Below are 22,175 nucleotides of genomic sequence, written 5' to 3' on the forward strand. Positions count from 1 at the left end.
CAGGCTTTCTGCAAGCAGATATTCCTCATTTATTTCAACAGGGCAAATTAGTGTAGTTTTTTGAGAGTACATGTGGATGGGAATACATCATTGCCCAATGGAGAACACATGTTTTACATGCAAAAAGTCCTAGGTTCAATCCCTCCCATTCCCTCGTAGGGCTGGGAAAGATTCCAGTCTGGAGAGACACTGCCAGTCAGTGTTGACAACACTGGGGTAGATGGACTAATGGTCCCTAAGACAGCTTCCTATGTTCATATGCTGCTGTGGATGGAGAGGATATTCAATTAGGTTTGTACTTAATGCCAAACCTCCCTAATTTGCACTTTCCAAAACGCTATGTGAACCAAAACAGCCATTCTTAGAAATTTCCACTTCTTCCATTTTTGCAGGGCAGTTTGCCAGCCATGTGTGCAAGAATGCATAATATTAGGAGGAAGGGTGCATAGCAAATGCATGCATTGACATACAAAAACGCATCTTATTGAAGATAAGCACTTTGCAAAAAGGCGTATAGTAGAAAAATGGCACACACGCACCCCCCCCCCCTACACACAAAGGTGCATATTCAAAATTTGCTGGTGATTTTTTTGAAATACATTTTTAAAATTGCAATGTGATGTGGAGGTGTGGAGAATGGAACTTGAGGCTGGGGGAAAAAATGAGAAACCCAGAGAAACCAAAACTGGCAGATTGACCATCCCTGTATGCCACTGAACATTTCTGGGAGATGGTGAGCTAGAAGATATATCATAGCTACCAAATACATGCAACCATGGTTAACGTCAACTTTCAGGCATGGCAATAGCCTTACTCCTCAGCTACATGGTTTGCCCACCTTCATTAACTCAGTTTTCTTCCCCTGCCATGTTTTATAATTAATTTCAGTCAGCAATGATCGTGCCATTGTACTTGCCTATCATCATAGGGACCCAGGTGGCACTGTGGGTTAAACCACAGAGCCTAGGGCTTGCTGATCAGAAGGTCGGCGGTTTGAATCCCTGCAATGGGGTGAGCTCCCGTTGCTCGGTCCCAGCTCCTGCCAACCTAGCAGTTCGAAAGCACATCAAAGTGCAAATAGGGACCGCTCCAGCGGGAAGGTAAACGGCGTTTCCGTGCGCTGCTCTGGTTCACCAGAAGCAGCTTTGTCATGCTGGCCACATGACCCGGAAGCTGTCTGCGGACAAACGCCGGCTCCCTCAGCCTATAGAGTGAGATGAGCGCCGCAACCCCAGAGTCGGACACGACTGGACCTGATGGTCAGGGGCCCTTTACCTTATCATCATTGTTTTTAGTGGGGAAGATTCAAGTGGGCATTGCTTTGGGTGGCAGACAGTTTTGGTGGAAACCTATCCCCAAGCTGGTCTTTAAGATTAAGGGTAGCGGGAGACTACAGGAGAATCAAGGCAGTGTAAATTGTTTAAGGTTCACTGCCAGCTGAAGTTAGACTCAGACAATCTGAGATAAAAGCAGACGTGCCTCTTTAGATCTCATAACACAGTGAGTGCTTTATGAGCTACAGATGCCTGATTCATTACATTATTAATATATGCTTAAATGCTACAGATACTTGAACATATTTTACCTGCGTCCAACAGAATATGGAGTCCTTATAATCATCCAGCTGGTCTTTGACCGTATTAAAGTTTTACTTACTGGCTTCCGGTCCGTCGCGGCGGAGAGAAGGACGCAGGGACTTCGCGTGCCGAAGTCCCTGGCCTCGCGGAGGGGGGGGGAAGTCCGCAGAGTGAGCGGACTCCCCGTAAAAACACCGGGTAGAGAGTCCCGGTGACTCACGCGCCCAGCGGCTGCTCCGTTTTGCGGATCCCCCGCTGCCCGAGAGCTCAGTAGAGCGATCGAGAGCCGGCGGGGTGGAACCGCGGGAGCCATTTTGGGCTACATCTTACCTCCAAGAAGCGAAGCTCCGAGTCCTGACCCGGCAAGCGGCGGATTCTTCCAAACAAAATAAAAGATTTCCATAAAGTAAGTGAAATTTTTATTTGGACTTTAAAATCATCAATTGGAAAAATAGGAGAGATTCTAAAGAAACGGAAGTCGATCTCTTCCTAATGGCAAATCGGGAGGCGCTTTAAATAAACCCAAGCCGAAAGACGAAAAAGTTTCAGGGACGGTGGACCCGAGAGAAAGAAAGACTTTTCCGAACCTTCTCAGCTCCCGTGTCCGGCACCCCTTGAGGTACAGCATTGTTGAGGGGAAGAGTGCTTTGACAGCTGTCAAAAGCTGTCAAACTGTTAAAAGACCGGGTGGATTTACTGCATTGCTGTGAACAGTAAAAATCGATTGAAAATGAGGTAGAACTATTTAAATTGAAATTAAGAATGGATTTGTGATGGAGTTAAAGACAAAGGGAAAGACCAACCAAGATGGAGCCGATCGTCTAAATAGGAAGGAATTTTCCAGCACCCTTTGCTCCCTATCTCCTGTTCGTCTGTGGTTAACAGAACTATGAAAACAAAGTATTCTCGAGCCTTCCAGGAGGCTGTGCTGAACTATCTACAAACATGGGAGGACATTTACAAGGAACGGCAACATCCTAATTTATCATCAGTAGAGGCTGAAGTCCAAGTTCAGGATTTAGAGGACAATTTGGATTTTGAGACTTTTGACTCTGAGACTGTGTGTGAGGAGAAACAACCTAAGGAGAATTTTGAAGGCGACTTGGACTACAAAAAATATATTTTGGATGAAGCAAAGCATGGATTTCAAAAGGAAGAAAAACAAGAAAAGCAAGAAAATGAGAAGCAAAGGGACATGAAGATTAATGGAATTGAAGATCCTGGAGGAGTTAATATGTGGAGCGGTGTTATTCAGGGATGGGAAGGACAGGGGCAGGGGGGAATAAAGGCCTGGAGATGGAATTGGGAAAGAACTGGTGTGGGGTGAAAATTTTAGTTAAAAGGTTTTTTTTTGGCTTTTGAACGACGGTCTTCGAAATCTTGGCTTGTTAACGGAAATGCTGAACCAACTGGGGGAAAAGACATAGGGAGAGGGGAAGGAGAGTGTAATAAAGTATATGGTTAAGATTTAGTGTAGAGATTTGATGTTAAGGGGGGAAAAACTGAGTTTTCTGGAGGGAGTTAGAAGAATGGCTGAGGAAAGAATGTTTTTTTTAGTTTAATATTAATTTTTGTGAGTCCAGATAGGTGTCTGGGCAGAGAGCTGCCTACCCTCCTCTCTTTACTTGGAGACACCCAGTGGCAGGGGGTGCTCGGAGGTGAGAGGAGGGGGTGGAAGGAAACCCAGACACAAAAATGGAACCTTGGAAGTGCTGTGTCCTGCAGGTCCCTCTTGTGGCAGAAGGGGGCCTGTGGGAGGGCAGCATGGAAAAGGAGGAGGATTGAGTCAATATTATAAGAATAAGATTTTGAATTGGAATAGAAAACCCGCCACAATTAATTAGAGAAGTTAGGAAAACCAGGAGGAAGAGTATCGAGGAAGTCACAATTATAATGTTAAGACAATAAGAACTTGGGAATTTATTTTTTCCCTACTGTTGTGTGTGTTTGTTTAAGTGTGTTTTTTTGAAAGAGCTGGGGGGGGGAAACCAACTCTCAGAGCTCCTCCATCCCTGTCCTTTCAGTGGCAGGGAGGGGATAAGGGGGGAGGAGGGAGGGGGGAGGTCAAACCCAACTTATAGACCCCCTTTGATTCTCAACGCCCACGGGTCCTACTGGTGGCAGAAGTGGACGGGTGGGTGGAGGGAAATTGAAGGGACAGTGTTATATTGTATGTTTTGTGTGTCTTGTTTGTATAAAACTAATAAAAATTATTATAAAAAAAAAGTTTTACTTACTTACTTACTTACATCCAGCAGCTAGAATTTCAAAACTGAAAAGATGAACATATTTATCTGCAGGTTAGCTCCACTTTTTTCTTTTTGCAAAAGGAGTTGCTTTCATCATTTTACGCTTAAGAATGCAATACTATGTATGTGTCTCAACTCAGAAACAAATCTCACTGAGTTCAATAGGATTTACTCCTAGGAAGTGTGTAGCAGATTGCGGCCAGAGTCTCATGTTTATAACCCTGAACTCTGGCCCAGAAGAGTGGGCTATTTCATGCTCATTAATTTACAATTTCAAAACAAGTTCTCTCTCATCTTATGGCTTTTGAGCATTCTAAGGATGAGGCAATCAAATAGGATTGGCTAATATTGATTCTTGTTTCCAATTCCTCTCCCCCCCTTTTTCTTAAATAACCATAAATTGGGAGCTGATTAACAGATGGTTTGTTTAAATATACAGATTAAAAATTAATACTAGCTTTTTCATCCCCCACATTTTTTTAAAGAAGAAAACATTGTGTGGGTTTCTTTCTTTTTTGCTCTGCATAATTTTCACTGCCATTAATAATGGAAAGTAGATAACAGGTGGCATATGGTCTTCTTTATGGAGGACTCTCAGGCTTCACTTGCTTGGACTGCAGAGTTGAGTACCAAGCCAGGATTTCTCTAGATGCCACTTCCTAGTTAGATTGGAACAGAATTGTGTGTGTCTTCATGGTCATATGTGGCAAATCAGTCACCTTGAATTTAGATGGCCTTCCAAAAGTCTGAAGCTATGCAAACTCCACTTGTGGCGTATCTGATGCAGTCTGTGGTTGGGAATCAAAGCCCACTTTGACGTTTTGAGTTGCTATAACATTGCATGTACATAGCACATTGATGGTAGGAGGGCTATTCTCTTCCTAGAGAGCCAGTGTGGTGTAGTGGTTAAGAGTGGTAGACTTGTAATCTGGGGAACTGGGTTCGCATCTCTGCTCCTCCACATGCAGCTGCTGGCTAACCTTGGGCTAGTCACACTTCTCTGAAGTCTCTCAGCCCCACCCACCTCACAGGGTGTCTGTTGTGGGGGGAGGAAGGGAAAGGAGATTGTTAGCCGCTTTGAGACTCCTTCGGGTAGTGATAAAGTGGGATATCAAATCCAAACTCCCCTTCTTCTTCTTCTTCTTCTTCTTCTTCTTCTTCTTCTTCTTCTTCTTCTTCTTCTTCCTAAATGATGGATCCAGAATCTGGATTTCTTAGGCTTCTTTTCCATAGTAACTGCCTAGAATTGTGGTATCATCGATCTTGATATTTTTAGATGGGTTTTTATGAATATTTTAGATCACTTGAATCAATCTTTAACACCCTTCTCTGCCTTCTTTGTTCACGCAATTAAGGAGAAGAACTGTCACAGTGGCCGGAGTGGACTACTTCAGAGTAACGACGCTACGCAGCTCTGCATTTTATTCTTTTATTGGTGCTGCGTATTTACAGTGCTGAAGTCATTACTATTTACACGGAGTGATGTGATCAGTTGGTTTCAGAACCTCCGAATGGCTTTTGGCGCGTCTTTCTCCAACACAAAAGCTTTGGCAGACCCATCCTCTTTCCCCTCCTCTTCCTGCGTAGTTCTGGCGTTGGGGGGATGGGTCTCCCCCCCTTATTCGCCCCTTCCTGTCCCACCTGGGACCCTGGCTCCTCTACCTTGCCTGAGCCTCGGACACGACTTCCTGCTTCCCCACTGGACTCGGAACTCTCTCTGCTTTCCCCTGTGCTCGGTGATTGGCTTGAACTCAGGAGGGGAGGGACTTCGCGATATCCCCTGTCCCTCACATCCACCCCCCTCCCAAGCCCTCCTTCACCCCTCCCCAGGTCCCCCCCAGGTGTCGGTGACGACTGGAAGCCTAAGAACTCAGTGCTTTCCGAGCCCGTTGGTGTGAACACCTCCCCCCAGTCCTGCAAGCCCCCCCCCTTCCGCCTGGGAGGATGGGAATCCCAAAAAGTCCGTGGCGTCAGAGCTGGTGGGGGTAAAAATGTTCTGCCAATCTGCTCCTTCCTCTGACTGGGTGGATCTCAGTGACACCCATACCTCATCCTCTGGTTCCTCAAACTCCGCTTCCCAGCGCCATGGTGAACTGCTCTCCCGTGCTTCCTCCCCCTCCCCCTCCCTTTCCATGTGCCAGGGCTTGGGTCTATGGGGAAAGAGGGCGTGAAATTCTTCTACCAGGAATTCCTCCTGTATCTGAGTGGCTGGGACCCATTCATTCTGGGACGGTGGAGCATCCTCCCATGCCATGAGGTACTCCAGTCCCCCCACCCCCCACCTTGAATCCAGGATGGCCGTGGCCTCATTGAGTTGCTCCCTGCCTTCCCTCTCCCCCCCTCCCTCAGGGGTTTGTTCGCTGTCTCGGAGCCTGCTGCTTTCCCTGTACGGCGACAGCAGCGATCTATGAAACACAGGGTGCACCCTCATGTCCTCTGGCAGTGCCAGCCTGTATGCCACCGGGTTGACCTGTTGCGTGACCGTGAAGGGGCCCAACCTTCTGGGCGCCAGCTTTTTGCATCGCCCTCTGATGGGAAGGCCCTCCGAGGACAACCAAACTTTGTCCCCCACCCTAATGACCTCCCCCGGTCGCCTGTGGCGATCTGCCCCCTTCTTGTACGCTTCCTTGGCTCTCTCCAAGTGTTCTCTGAGCTGCTGGTGCACCGTCTCCAGTTCCTCTGCCCAATCCTCAGCCTGTGGGCCCTCCTCCTCCTCCTCCCCCTCCCTCTCTGGGAAAGATCTGAGGTCACGCCCGTAATTGGCCTTAAAGGGCGACACCCCTGTGGAGACGTGCACCGCATTGTTGTAGGCAAATTCTGCCAGTGGCAGGCGATCCACCCAGTCCGTTTGCCGCTGGCTGACGTAGCATCTCAGGTACTGCTGCAGAATGGCGTTGACCCTCTCCGCCTGTCCATTGGTCTGCGGGTGTCTAGCCGTCGACAAGCTGACCTCCACCTGCAGGAGGTTCATGAGCCGCCGCCAGAACCTGGAAACAAATTGGCGGCCACGATCCGAAATAACCCTTAAGGGTAATCCATGCAGTCTGAATACGTGGTCAACAAACAGTTTGGCTGTCTCTTCTGCAGAGACCGCCCTGGCACACGGTATAAAGTGGCACATTTTGGACATGAGGTCCACCACCACCACCACTGCGGTCTTGCCCCTGGACGACGGCAGGTCTGTGATGAAGTCCATGGACACTACTTCCCACGGCCTGTGCGGTGTGGCTAAGGGCTCCAGCAAACCTGCTGGTGGCGCCCTGATCACCTTTGCCCGCTGGCAGGTGTCACAGCCCCTTACATAATCCCTCACATCCTCCCGCACCGCTGGCCACCAGAAGTGTCTCATGACTAGGTGAGCGGTTTTGTCCCTCCCAAAATGACCCGCCGTTGGGTTGTCGTGCATCTGCTTGAGGACCGTACGTCTAAGCTGGGTGGTGGGCAGGTACAGTGCACCCTTGTAGAAAAGCAGCCCCCTGCGTTCTGCAAAGTCTTTTGCCTGCTCCCCCCCCCCTTCTCAGTTCTCTGAAGATGCGGTTGGCAAATTCATCCGCTGCCGTCAGTGCTGTGAGTTCCGCCTCGCTCACCACTGCTGCTCCGCAGGACCATGCTGACGGGGGGAAAATGTGCCTGGGTGCCGGTGGCGCCTCCTCCTCCATGTACTCTGGCTTGCGGGAGAGGGCATCCGCCCTGACATTCTGCTCTCCCGGGATGTAGTGTATGGAGAAGTTGAAGTTCGAGAAGAACTCTGCCCACCGTATCTGCCGCTGGTTGAGCACCCTGGCAGTTCTCCAGAACTCCAGGTTCTTGTGGTCTGTGCACACCTGGATGGGGTGCTTGGCGCCCACCAGGAAGTGTCTCCAGTGCTGGAACGCAGCGTGGATCGCAAGAAGTTCCCGATCAAACACCGTGTAGTTTCGCTCTGGCTGGGTCAACTTCCTGGAGAAGAAGGCACAGGGTCTCCACTCTCTGTTGGCGTCCAGTTGCAACAAAATGGCGCCCACAGCTTTATCAGAAGCATCTGTCTCCACGCGTAGGGGCGCGTCCTGAACCACGTGGAACAGGTTCTGGTCTGAGGCGAACACCCTCTTGAGGCTTTCGAACGCTGCTTGCGCCTCTGGTGTCCACCTGAACTTCTGCTTGCCTCTCAGGCAGTCAGTGATGGGAGCCGTAACGCGAGAGAAGTTCTTGATGAACTTCCTGTAGAAGTTGGCGAAGCCTAGTAGGCGTTGGGCATCTTTGCGCGTCCTGGGGCTGTGCCAGTCCAGGATGGCCTGCACCTTGTCCTTGTCCATCGCCAGCCCCTTGTCTGACAGCTTGTAGCCCAGGAAGTCCACCTCCTTGGTGTGAAACTTGCACTTCTCCAGCTTCACATACAGGTGGTTCTCCTTCAGGCGCTGCAACACCTCCCTGACATCCTTCACATGCTGCACTGGGTCATCGGAGTAGATAAGGATGTCATCCAGGAAGACCAAGCATTTCCTGAAGAGGAGGGACCCCAGGACGTGGTGCATGAAGGCCTGGAAGCATGCTGAGCCCCCTTGCAACCCGAAGGGCATCACCAGATATTCAAAAGAGCCCAGAGGCGTGAACATCGTGGTTTTCCATTCATCGCCTTCCCGGATCCTGATCAAGTTGTACGCCCCCCTCAGGTCTAGCTTGGTGAAAATCTTGCCCCTGCGTGCCGCTGTCAGGAGATCATCCACTCTGGGCATGGGGAAAGCCACTGGCTCTGTCACTGAATTCAGTCGTCTAAAATCCACCACAAGACGGCGCTGTTGCGTGTCTTTCTTGTCCACCCAGAAGACTGGGCTGCCCCCTGCTGCCTTGCTTTCTCTGATGAACCCCCGCTTGAGGTTCTTGTCGATGAAAGCGCGCAGATCCTCCAGTTCCTGGTCTGACATGGCGTACAGCTTGGCTGGGGGTATAGTTGCCCCTGGCACCAGGTTGATCTGGCAGTCAAAAGGCCTGTGTGGGGGTAGGTGGTCGGACTCCGCTTCGCTGAAGAACTCCTGCAGGTCCCAGTACGGCTTGGGTATCGCCTCACCCCCTTTGACGTGCATGGTGGCCACCGTGGCTATCGGAGGCCCCTCCCCTGGTTGGTGCTGCATGCAATGTTCCAGGCAAAAGTCCGATCCAAAAGTGATGCATCTCTGGTGCCAACTGATGGAGGGGTCGTGGCGCGCCAGCCAGCTCATGCCCAAGACGATGGGGGGGTCTGAGATGGTTGTGACGTTGAATGCCAGTGTCTCTGAGTGCCTTCCCACCGTCATTCTCATGGGGGGGGGGTTGATGAGTGATGGCCCCTCCCAGCAGCTCTCTGCCGTCAATGGTTGCCACGTGCAGGGGAAAATCCAGCTGCAGAAGCTGGATCTGGTGCTCTTCTGCAAAGTTTCTCGAGAAGAAGTTGGCTGAGGCACCACCGTCAATTAGGGCGAGGACCGTCAGGGGATAGCCATTTGGGAGCGTGAGCGTCACTTCTAGAACCACTCCTGCTCTGGGAGGGGTGGGCTGGCTCTGCTCCTCTCTGTGCGGGTGGGTGGGCTGGGGCTGTTGTCTGCTGACTGTGCCTGGCTGCTGCCCCTTTTCTCCTGCAGCCAGGCTTTCCCGTTTCCCTGCTGTGGTGCTGCGTCAGTGGGGGAGGGCACAACCGTTCCCGCCTTTCCTTGCCACTCCCTGCGATGTGGGCAGTCTCTGACGAGATGCTGGGGGGAGTTGCAGAGAAAGCAATTCCCACCCCTTCCCTCCTTGCGTCTTGGCGCCGCTGGGGTTTGAAAAGCCCCCGCGCGCGCGCTATCAATCTGCATGGGTTCCTGGTCCTGACTGGCCCCAGGCGTGGCTTGAAAGGGTTGTTGGGGGAGTGGCTTCTCCTGCGACCGTGGGAACCAAGCCCGCTTTGCGCGCGTTGCTTGCTTGTCGCTCCACCGGGATTCCTGTCTCACCCCCACCGCCAGAGCCGCTTTGCTCAGCTGATCCATATTACTGGGCTTTGGACCTCTCGAGAGCTCATCCTTCACCTCCTCATGCAACCCCAAGTAGAACGCCGCTTGCATTGGGGGTGACTCTAGTTCCCACCCCAGTCTGTGCACCAGCATGGTGAATTTCGCCCAATACGCGCGAACTGTCATATTTCCTTGGCGTAAATTATGAAGTTCCTCCTTAGTCTGGTCCATATGACTATCGGACGAATACATCGTTTTCAAACCTTCTAGAAATAGTTTGACATTCTTCATGCAAGGATTCTTTGTTGCGATTAACGGTCTTAGCCACTCCCTGGCTGCCCCGGTAAGGTGCTCCACAATAAACGCTACCCTGTGCTCATCATCAGGGAACTCAGCGTGGTGCAGCTCAAGAGCATACACAATCTCAGTCTCAAAGCCCTGATATTCCCTCGGGTCTCCATTGAACTTGCTTACTAGCGTCCCGGCTCTCCTTCCTGGCAGCACTTGGACTTGGGGTGCCCCTCCCGCCTTGTTTTTCTCTGCATCCAGCTTGTTTTGGAGGTCTACCGCCACCGCCCTTAATTCCTGCTCTCTTTCCTGTAGCGCTCTCACCTGTTCCGCAAGTTGCAGCCGGTCGTCCTGGACCTTCTTAGTCTCTTCTTTAGCTGCCTTCAATTCCCCCTGCGCCTGCAGCGACAGCTGCTGCAGTTCTTGCTGGGCTTGCTCCGCGATCTGCCGCCATTTCTCCGCCTCTGACACGCTCATCCCGGCAACTCCAAAGTAGCCCAAAAAGGATTAGGAGGTTGCTGTCACAGTGGCCGGAGTGGACTACTTCAGAGTAACGACGCTACGCAGCTCTGCATTTTATTCTTTTATTGGTGCTGCGTATTTACAGTGCTGAAGTCATTACTATTTACACGGAGTGATGTGATCAGTCGGTTTCAGAACCTCCGAATGGCTTTTGGCGCGTCTTTCTCCAACACAAAAGCTTTGGCAGACCCATCCTCTTTCCCCTCCTCTTCCTGCGTAGTTCTGGCGTTGGGGGGATGGGTCTCCCCCCCTTATTCGCCCCTTCCTGTCCCACCTGGGACCCTGGCTCCTCTACCTTGCCTGAGCCTCGGACACGACTTCCTGCTTCCCCACTGGACTCGGAACTCTCTCTGCTTTCCCCTGTGCTCGGTGATTGGCTTGAACTCAGGAGGGGAGGGACTTCGCGATATCCCCTGTCCCTCACAAGAACAATAGAACTATAGTCACTATGCCATCCAAAGAATTTTGCCATTCCTGTTGCAGCAAACCTTTTAAGTCACATCTCATTGTGCATTCACCATAGAACTGTAGAGTTGGAAGGCATCCAAGGGCCGTCTAGTCCAGCCCCCTGCAATCCAGGAAACGAAAGTATGGCAAAGCATTTTAGAAAATATTTTGTATTCTGTTTCTGTTGCAACAATAATCAAGAATTTGAGCAAACATTGGCGTGCAGTACTGGTATTCGTGTCACATTACACCGTTTCCTGTTTGAGTTTACACTACTGTTGCAAGACATGAAAGCATTCACAACTCCATGGACATACATAGCTTCAAAATTTCCTGTGTGTCAAAGGCATTTTAAAATGCTTTTTGAAAACCTGTCCTTAGACACGGAGATCTGGTTCATACATTAGGAGCAATGGCATATAACCTCCATGGCAAGACTTAGTGGGCCCTGAAATATTTTGGTGGAACCAAATAACACAGCTGCAGAAATGCAGAGGCAATGGCAGTTGCTCATTCTAAGCTGGATGGCAGGCTTTATAGTTTCTCTGCAAAAGCAAATATGGCCAAAGTTTTCTTGTGAAAGAGGCACGGGGATTATTCTCTCAGTGGTAGGAAAATTCAAAGAACTGCAGAACAGGGAACTTGAAAAGTCCTCTCTCCACAGAGAAGCATTCTCAGAGAATTACAACAGTGGACCCATGTTGATCTCTACAGAGATCAAAAGCAAGGGAATCGATAGGTGCGCCATGAAAGGAAACCCCACACTTTTAATGAATTCCATTTTTCAGCCATTGCTTCTATTCTTTTTGATCTCGCTTGATTAGGTGCTACCCCTCTGTTGTGCCGCTGTGCTTGGTGACACAGTTAGTCAAATGGTAATCAAGCCTGATCACTCTGCCAGTTCATTGGTTGGGGGCCAGTAACCCTTTCTCTAGTGGTCATCCATTCAAAATTGGACGACAGTTCCAGGTCACAACAAGCGCAGGTTTCATTGCTGCTTCTGCCCATCTACCTGTCTTCTAGGAACCGCTTCACATGCTGCTTACTTCCGTTCCACATGCCAAATGGGATATCATTCGTTCACTTATGGTGCCAGCAGCAACAGCAACACTGAAGAACAACTCGTGGCCAAGTTTTGCTTCATCCAAACCCAAGTGGGACTGTGCAAATGGATCCTGGTTAAACAACCATGGAATTGCAGAGTTTGAAGGGATCCTGAGGATCATCTAGTCCAGGCATAAGCAAACTCAGCCTTCCAGATTTTTTGGGACTACAACTCCCATCATCCCTAGCTAACTGGACCACACTCTAGCCCACTGAGCTATCCAGATGATTGTCACCTAGTCAGTGGCATAGCAAGGGGGCAGGTCGACCCGGATGCCACCCTGGAGGGGGGTGACACTCGGTGCCCCCCACTGGGGAACATGTTTTTTTTTCTGTTGCATGAGATTTTTCAACTGTTCTTATATGTTCTTTCAATGCTGATTTCATATCTGAAGTTGATTTTGTTATGTGAGCTCTAGTTTTTTTGTGATTCATGTTTTTTCACTTTTTGCCAGAGCCAGAGCTGCCGGGGGGGGGGGGGTTGACAAAAAACACACACACTGGGTACCACCTGGGCTTGCTACGCCTCTGCATGTAGCTAAAGATAAATCATAATCAATGTAGCTCTCCTATTCAGATTTTCAATGAACAGGGATTCTCCAGTTTTAAGCAGCAGTATGGGGTGGCTGGAGAGAGAGAGAAAGAAAAAAGGGGGGTTACACCATTTGAAAGGACAACAACAACAATTTATTACTTGTACCCCACCCATCTGGCTGGGTTTCCCCAGCCACTCTGAGCGGCTTCCAACAGGAGATTAAAAATATCAGTCATTTTTTTTAAAAAATTGCCTAAACAGGGCTGCCTTCAGATGTCTTCTAAATGTCAGATAGTTGTTTATTCCTTTGACATCTGATGGGAGGGCATTCCACAGAGCAGGAGCCACTACCGAGAAGGCCCTCTGCCTGGTTCCCAGTAAATTGCTTCTCGCAGTGAGGAAACCGCCAGAAGGCCCTCGGTGCTGGACCTCAGTGTCTGCGCAGAATGATGGGGGTGGAGACACTCCTTCAGGTATATTAGGCCGAGGCCATTTAGGGCTTTAAATGTGAGCACCAACACTTTGAATTGTGCTCATAAACATACTTTCTTTCAAGACCGGTGTTATGTGGTCTCAGTAGCCACTCCCAGTCACCAGTCTAGCTGCCACATTCTGGATTAATTGAAGTTTCTAGGTCACCATCAAAGGTAGACTCACATAGAGCGCATTGCAGTAGTCCAAGCGGGAGATAACCAGAGCATACACCACTCTGGCGAAACAGTTCGCGGGCAGGTAGGGTCTCAGCCTGCATACCAGATGGAGCTGGTAGACAGCTTCCCTGGACACAGAATTGACCTGCACCTCCATGGACAGCTGTGAGTCCAAAATGACTCCCAGGCTGCGCACCTGCTCCTTCAGAGGCAGTTGACCCATTCAGGACTAGGGAGTCCCCCACCCCTTCCTGCCCCCTGTCCTCCCAAAACAGTACTTCTGTCTTGTCAAGATTCAACCTCAATCTGTTAGCCGCCATCCATCCTCCAACCGCCTCCAGGCACTCACACAGGACCTTCACTCAGGCCCGTCTTAACCACATCGAGCGCCGTGGCACAAAGATTCCTCCGCCGCCCCCCAGCTCACCACGGACTCAGAGGAGGGGCATGGCATGGGCGGGCTGGGCGCTGAGGGTGGGCCGGGCTCAGGGGCACCGCAGCAGGTGGGCTGGGCTGCCTGGTTGTCCTCCGGGGCGCCGACGGCGCCTCCTCCTGCGCGGCGGCCTCTGCTGGAGGCGGGGCGGTGCCACGCAGCGTCCGGCCTCTTGTCCTCCTCATGCCCCTGACCCGACCTGCCAGGCTGAGGCCGGGACTCGAACCCGTGGCGGGCGGGCGGGAGGCAAGGAGCAGGGCGAGCAGGAGGGCGGCTGGGCTGTCTGGCGGGCGCATTGCGGCTGCCGTGGGCTCCAGGGCGCAGCGCCCCCTGGCGGCCTAGCGCCCTGGCACATTGAGCCACCCAGCCTTGCCTTAGGGCCAGCCCTGCCTTCACTGGTTCTGATTTGAAAGAGAGGTAGAGCTGGGTATTATCCGCATATTGACGAACACCCAACCCAACCCCCCTGATGATCTCTCCCAGCAGCTTCATATAGATTTTGGAATATAGAACAAAACCACCCCTACTCTCCATTATTTTCAAGGGAATGCGAAGGAGAGTGAGACAATTTGGAACGTAATCTAAGTGGAAAGATAACTGGTTATAAATTTTCAGCTGAAAGGAGGAAAAGTATCTGCCAGCTGCAAGGTCAGAGGTTTTCCTATTAATCATTGGCAGTTTGGAATCAGACCGTTCTTCCTAGGTTGGGGGGAAAAATGGTGAGGACAGTTTATTTGTTGGAACAGAGGGGTCTCTAACAAGCTCTTCAATCATGGGACGAAGTGACGCAGAGGTTTTTGGAAACTGTGACACAACCACTTTCCCCAAGTCATGATGGGAAATATCAACAGTTGGAAGAATGAAGGACACAACAACATATATGGTTGGGATAACATTATGGGGAAAAAATTATCACACACAGGAAAGAACAATGATTACAGACTAAGTGCATTACTTGAAACTTTGTCAATTACTTAGTATATTAACACGAATTGAAACCATAAGATTGTAGCCATTGTACAAAGTATTATCTCAAAGGGAATGTAATCGAAATTATTAAGATTTTGGAACTCAGAAAATAAAAACAAAGAGGAAGCCATCAAATCTAGCACGTGAGGAGGCCACTTTAGCTAAATTATATAATTTGGTATATTAAAAATTGGTATATTAAAAATTGTATTAATTGGATGAAATTAATTGGCATTGTTATAATGAGGCTGTTATTGGAACAATATTGGAAAATCAATAAAAATAATTTTTTTTTAAAGGAAGTGTGGGATGGGAGCAGTTGGAGGAGAATGGTGCAGGGACAAGGAGGAATGAAAGGAGGCACAAGGGGTTCACAGCGCACATTAAGCTGAGATATGGGCAGGCCCTCATTTGTGAGTAAGCCCCATTTACCTCTCTGGGACTTATCTATGAGTGAACACACATAGCATTGGACTGCATAATTGGATGTGCAACTTTGTCCCCTGGCTTGGGGCATTTTTGATGTATCGTTTGAAATCACTGGAATACATTACAAACTCTCTCTCTCTCTCTCTCTCTCTCTCTCTCTCTCTCTCTCTGTGTGTGTGTGTGTGTGTGTGTGTGTGTATGACTGTAACTGAACTACCTCAGCTTGAACTCTTCTCTTTGTCTCTTTCTTCACTCCAGGTCACAGATATGATGCTTCAGGACAAGCCTTATCCATACTGGGGAAAGTCTGCCAGAGCTTTCTGGAAAAGGGGGAACATCAGGATCATTTTATTCTGGTAGGAATAACCACAGTTCAATTGTTGCAAATGGTTGGTTGTCTGTGTGCTTGTACAGAATATACCATGTAAATATATAATTCTGAACCACTTCCAAGGGTTGTAGCACAAAACATCTGGAGGGTATCAGGTTGAGGAAAGCTGGGATAGATCCTTGGTCTGATCCAGCCTGTCTTTTCTTATCAGAATCAAATCAGTAAATGTTCTGCTGGGTTTTACCATGATATAAAGTTTTCTTAGTATGCAACAACCGCGGCTAGGACTTTGTTAGCCCAAAAATGGAAACTACAGGAATTACCTACAATTGTGGAGTGGCAGATAAAAATGATGGACTATGCTGAACTTGCTAGATTGACATGCAAGATTCGTGACCAGGGGGAGACAAGGTTTCAAAAGGACTGGAGTAAATATGTGGACTATATGGAGAAAAACTGTAGATCATTAAAAACTCTCGCAGGATTAAAATAAACCTTACGAATTGACCAATATGTTAAAAAAGGAACTGCAAAAAAGGGAATTAACAAGAAAACCGCATGAAGGGAGGGGGGGAAGTCATAGCTCGGCGGAGCAAGGTAAAAGATGTGAATATAAGATTTTGTATAAAAGATTGGTTTTGTTAATTTGTTGAATTTGGAAAATCGGAATAAAATGTATTTTAAAAAAAAAAAAGATATAAAGTTTTCTTAACCTATTTTTACCTTGAAATAATTTGCCACAAATGTCTTGAATGCTAAATTGGATTAAGTGTAAGCAAGGCGTCATTTCATCTTCAAAAATAAGCTGATCTAATGGGGATTTTTAAAATATAAAGGGTGACATAAGTGCCTTCATTTCTTGCTGTGGGCAATGAAATAAAATTGCCTTAGGCAACACCACTCATTAAATAAAGACATTATTTATGGGATACATGCCAGGCATTCAATAACAGCCTTCTTAATAAGCAGAGTGAAAAAGAAAGATGGGTAAATAAGTAACGTTAAAAATTATAACCAAGTATTGTGACCCCTTAAAGACACGTGGTTGTAGAGGGGGAAATATAAGCAGGAAATGCAAAAAATACAGACTGTGACAATTGTATTATAGTTTAACCATACAGTATATAAAATAGCTACAGTGACCATTCACAAAGCATGGTTGATGAGAACACAAACATCTTGGGAAGCTATTTAGCTCTTATACTGGGATAAAAACTCATTGGTGGTGCCTAATGTTAGATATACTCAGCATAGACTCACTAAAATGACTAAATGTCTGAACATAAGTAACTTTATTAGTTATTATGTTCATGTCCCAACGTTCCTCCAAGAAGCTCAGGGTGGTACACACAGTTCTCCATCCCATTTTACGATCACAACAACACTGAGAGATGACGATTGGCCCAAGGTCACCCAGAGAGTTTTACAACTAAGTAGGAATAATAATAATAATTTATTATTTATACCCCGCCAATCTGGCTGAGTTTCCCCAGCCATAGTCCTTCAGATATTAAAAGCTTCCCTAAACAGAGCTGCCTTCAGATGTCTTCTAAAAGTCTGGTAGTTGTTTTTTCCTTTGACATCTGGGGTGGGAGGGTGTTCCACAGGGCGGGCGCCACTACTGAGAAGGCCCTCTGCCTGGTTCCCTGTAACTTTGCTTCTTGCAGTGAGGGAACCACCATAAGGCCCTCGGAGCTGGACCTCAATGTCCGGGCAGAACGATGGGGGTGGAGACGCTCCTTCAGCTATACTGGACCGAGGATTTGAACTTTAGATTCCCGGGTCCTATTCTAGCACCCCAAGCTTTATACTACCCTGGCTTTCTTAAGCCCATTGATTTAGATGGGCCTGCAGTAATGGGAAATAGGTTCAAACTGGGAATTAACCATAACTTAGACAGAACCATCCCTCCCATTCTTGAAGATTAAACCCACTGGCTATGACCACATATGCAAATGCATTTGGGAAATTTATTGAAGTTTTCACAATGCAATAAACGAAACAAACTAATCTAAAGGAAATGAAGAAAAGAAAGAAACTACAAGATCTGCTTTCATCACTATATCTTAACTTTCATCCTCTACAGAGGAAGGTGTGTCCTTCCAGCTGTCACCTGGGCTCATCCCTCTCTTGTCACTGCCTCTCACTCTGTGATATCTCCAAGGGCCACCTCTCAACTGATGGGCACAAATGAAATATTTCCCACCCCCACCTCAGAATGGCCCAAGCTGCTTGACTAAAGCGTTAAATTGGAAAAAAAAACTAGTTGTGAAGAATCATTAAGGTAGGGATTCTTTAAGGTGCAAATTTGCAGGACACGTTCCAAATTTGCATCTTCTACATACTTTTAGCAGCAATTTGCTTCCAACCTCCATTTTGGCAAATTTAATGTACTTCAGCTAGATATCTTTAGCTCTAAAAAATGGAAATCAAACTTTGGAATCTAAAGCATTGTATAAAACATGCTTAATTAAGCAACTCCATATGTTGAATGGGAAGGGATATAAAATGAAATTATTTGAATTGCATACATGTGCCACCCCCACCCTAACAAGGTCCCAGATTGATAGTGGACAATTTGCTATAACATTTGGGATTATCCTGGCAGAATGATTGTCATAGGCAGTATCTTGCTTCAACACTTACCATCTCAAATGACCACATCTCTCCTCTGAACTGAGCTTGCAAACTGGCTGTGGTTGCCTTTATAACTTGTATAATGCCTATTCTAAAACAGCTGCATTGGCTGCCAGTTAATTTCTAGGCTCAGTTTAAGGTGCTCATGCTACTGTTTAAAGCCCTAAACAACTTGACCCCAAATATCTGAAAGAATATCTCCTTTCTTACAGTCCCCACTGGGTGTTAAAATCAGCAAAGTGTCACTTCTTTGTAGCTCCACCAGGAGAAGTTCAGAATGCTGGTGGTGATGGCCCAGGAGACGGCCTTCTGTGGCAGCCACTGGCAGAGGAAGAGGGGGGCGTGGAATGCCCTCTTCACAAAGGTGCATCTGCTGCCTTCCCTATACAGTTGTACCTTGGTTGCCGAACGCCTTAGAACTCGTACATTTCGGGCCCCGAACAATTAAAAACTGGAAGTGAGTGTTCTGGTTTTCAAACAATATTTGGCAGCCGGACGTCTGGCCCGGCTTCTGATTGGCCGCAGGATGCTCCTGCAGCCAATCAGAAGCCATGCCTTGGTTTTCTAATGGTCCTGGAAGTTGAACGGACTCCCAGAACACATTGTTTGAGAACTAAGATACGACTGCACAGCTTTCAGCGACTGCTAAAGGTGCACCTCTTTTACCTGACCTTTGGCACCCTAGATGTGTGTTTTCAAGTCCCACCCCATTCCTGTGACTGCAATATATTTAAACTGTTTTTTAATTCTGAGTTTCTACATTGCTGTAACCAACCTTGGGACCTGCTGGTGAAAGGCAGTTAATAAAATTAATAACAAAATTAATACTAATAAAATTAAGAATAAGAATAAGAAGCCTACCTGTATAAGAATTTTGCAAAATCCTTAGGTGCAGAAGACACACACATTGTATCTATGTCTACTTTAACTGACTCATTTCTGCTCAGGTAACCCATATCATACTACAAAAGGTAACCTAAGAGTTTTTTTAAACAATGTTTTATTGGGGGGGGGGAAATCAATATAGCTTTCTTTTGCCATAGAAGAATGAGCTGATAGCTGAGCAATACTGAGTCATCCAGTTTTACTTTGTAAATGAGATGAAATAATAAGAACAAGGTGCTCAGATTTTGGCTTGCCATAATTGCACGTTGTCTACCTCCAACAGGAAAAGCAATAGATAGAACTTCAGATGGATTAAAATATCAGTAAATCACAAAATGTTAACAGCAGCTGCTGCATTGGTCTCCCTGCTGTCTAATGCACTTACTTTTTATTCCCTTTGTCCTCTCCTACCCCCATTTTGCTTTAAAACCCCATCACACAAAGACATCTTTGAATGGATGCCCCCAAATGATTAGAACAACAAATATGATGCAAACCTTTCACATCCATGGATTTGAGCTACCTTGCTCATACCGCGTCTTTATGCTGAAGATTATACAATCTATTTATTGTACCGACGAATGCACTCACAAGGCCTAGCTTAAAGAGCCTTTAAAATAATGGTGTTGTCAGTAGCCTGGTAAGTGCCTCTCATCCTTTTGTGCTATGGCGCATTCACAGGCCTCTCCTTTGGAATTGGATTAGCTTGCCTTGCGATGAACCTTGACTCTAATTTACGGCAGTGCTTCCCGCGCCACAAGTGTAAGCCTTTCTCGTTGCTAATGGGCAAATCCCCCTGTGTTTCCACAGAGTGACACCTGACTTTTAGAAGGGGACGAGGGAAAGGTGGAAGGAGGGGGGGCGCTTTCAAAAGAACCCCCCCCCCCCACGTCTGAACACGGAAAAATACTTTTGAGTATTCCTGCTTCCCATCAGCATCCACTTTCCTCTGCCACAACGTAACATAAATTTGATTGCATTAACGACAAAGGCAGTCAGGGAAGAGGGGTTGCCCAAAGACGGCATTAAAATGGATCTAGCGTACATTTAAATTGCATTAGTTCCTCGAGCTGCATTAGCTTAGACGAATACATGTGGCTGAGGTGGAGAATATTACTAAAGCTTTCCACTCCTTCCTTTTGATTAAACTTTCTCCTTGAAATAATTCTAATTGGTTGACCTCCAGAGTCCGCCTCTTTTCCCGGCTTTTAAGAAACAAGATGTGTGTTTGTTTTTCTGTTGCTTGGTAGGATTGCTTTGCCCTTAGGTGGATTGAACTGAGCTACTCATTTGAATTCTCAACACATCTGAAATAAATAGAATGAGAGATGCCTTTGATAAACGGCACCTTTTTTCTGAGACGTTTTTGATACTGGGTTAATGGATTAGGCTGGAGGGAGCTTCTGCAGGTGCCAAGGGCCTTTGGAGGTTCTCCTCTTGAATGTGGGTGACTCTGCTGACCACCACCTCCAGATCTCAAGAGATTTTCATGAGCTGTTTGATGACTGGCAGTTAGTACAGGATAGGTGTCAGGGCCTGGTTGGAGGAGAAGGAGAGCTCTCCAGTGAGGGCTCAAACTGGCTGGATGAAGAAGAGGTGGCAGTCTGCCTCCCAAGAGTCCCTCAGGGAGCGCTCCGAAGATGACACCTTAGAGCTCAGAACTTGGTGGTGGGACACTGAGGAGCAGTCATAGAATCATAGAGTTGGAAGAGACCACAAGGGCCATCCAGTCCAACCCCCTGCCAAGCAGGAAACACCATCAAAGCATTCCTGACAGATGGCTGTCAAGACCTCCAAAGAAGGAGACTCCACCACACGCCTTGGCAGCAAATTCCACTGTCAAACAGCTCTTACTCTCAGGAAGTTCTTCCTAATGTTTAGGTGGAAGCTTCTTTCTTGTAGCTTGAATCCATTGCTCCGTGTCCGCTTCTCTGGAGCAGCAGAAAACAAGTCAGCAGAAGGGAGATGATAGAAGCAGGAGACTTGAGCAATCAGTGTGTGTGTGTGTGTGTGTGTTTCAGGAGAAGGAAGGAGAAGCTCCTGCTGGCTCTTCTCTACCTCTGACACCCTGCTCGAGGAGAGTTCTGCACATTGCTGAGCAACGCACCACACAGGCCCAGAGGAGGAGCTCACCCCCTCAATCTGCTTGATTAGGGATTCAGAGTTAGAGACCAGAGGAGAAAGGCTGTGCCCTAGAGCTTAGTTTCAGCAACACTTCCATTGAGATGCCTTGGACCTTCAGGGCTGCACTGCTGTGGGAAACAACACCCCCCCCTCCTGAGATGACCATGCTGTAAGATCTGGACTCCCTCCACCCAAAGTCAGGTGTAAATATGTGAATGAAGCATATTTCTTAAAGCTACGTCAGTCTTCGGCGAGTCTCAATTCTCAAAGGAATACAGACCCTGGGTGAGTGCCGGGAACCCTCCTGGGATCTTGCCGCAGCTCAGCAAAGATTGGGGTGGTGTCCAACTTTTGTAACAACGCTAACACCTCTTTGCATGGACGCTACATGTTTGATTGGGATGGTGTGGCCAGCAGGCTTGCTAGCAAGGAGGGGACAAGGCCTGCTGTTGTTTCCCTCGACATAGTGATGGTGTTCCCCCAACACGGCATCCTGTGTGAGGCAAAGAATGCCTCATGACCTGGGGAAAAGAGGTTTGAGTTCCAAGGTAATCTGAAATGTTTTATTTATTTAAAACACGGTGAAGGGCAACTAAGAAATCCTCCTCGTGCTACTACTACTACTACTACTTGTTTAGTCGTTTAGTCGTGTCTGACTCTTCGTGACCCCATGGACCATAGCACGCCAGGCACTCCTGTCTTGCACTGCCTCCCACAGTTTGGTCAAACTCATGTTCGTAGCTTCGAGAACACTGTCCAACCATCTCGTCCTCTGTCGTCCCCTTCTCCTTGTGCCCTCAATCTTCCCCAACATCAGGGTCTTTTCCAGGGAGTCTTCTCTTCTCATGAGATGGCCTCAGCTTCAGGATCTGTCCTTCCAGTGAGCACCCCTTCATGGATCAATGCCTTGTCATGGCGAAGGGGCTTGAATAACTCAGAGAAGCTATGAGCTATGCCATGCAGGGCCACCCAAGATGGACAGGTCATAGTGGAGAGTTTTGACTAAACGTGATCCACCTGGAGAAGGAACTGGCAAGCCACTCCAGTATCCCT

General features: G+C 47.9%; 1 protein-coding gene across 3 annotated transcripts in view; it reads left to right on the forward strand.

The window, feature by feature from the left end:
* Window positions 1-22,175, forward strand: part of TMEM117 (transmembrane protein 117) — a 205,678-nt gene that overhangs the window by 110,492 nt on the left and 73,011 nt on the right. For all 3 annotated transcript variants that reach the window (XM_035128605.2, XM_060279621.1, XM_035128607.2), the window contains exon 5: window positions 15,404-15,501. In XM_035128605.2, coding sequence (XP_034984496.1) covers window positions 15,404-15,501 — 98 coding nt within the window. The remainder of the gene's footprint in view (window positions 1-15,403; window positions 15,502-22,175) is intronic.

This window comes from Zootoca vivipara, chromosome 10 (assembly GCF_963506605.1).
Source record: "Zootoca vivipara chromosome 10, rZooViv1.1, whole genome shotgun sequence".
In the NCBI taxonomy this organism is placed as follows: Eukaryota; Metazoa; Chordata; class Lepidosauria; order Squamata; family Lacertidae; genus Zootoca; species Zootoca vivipara.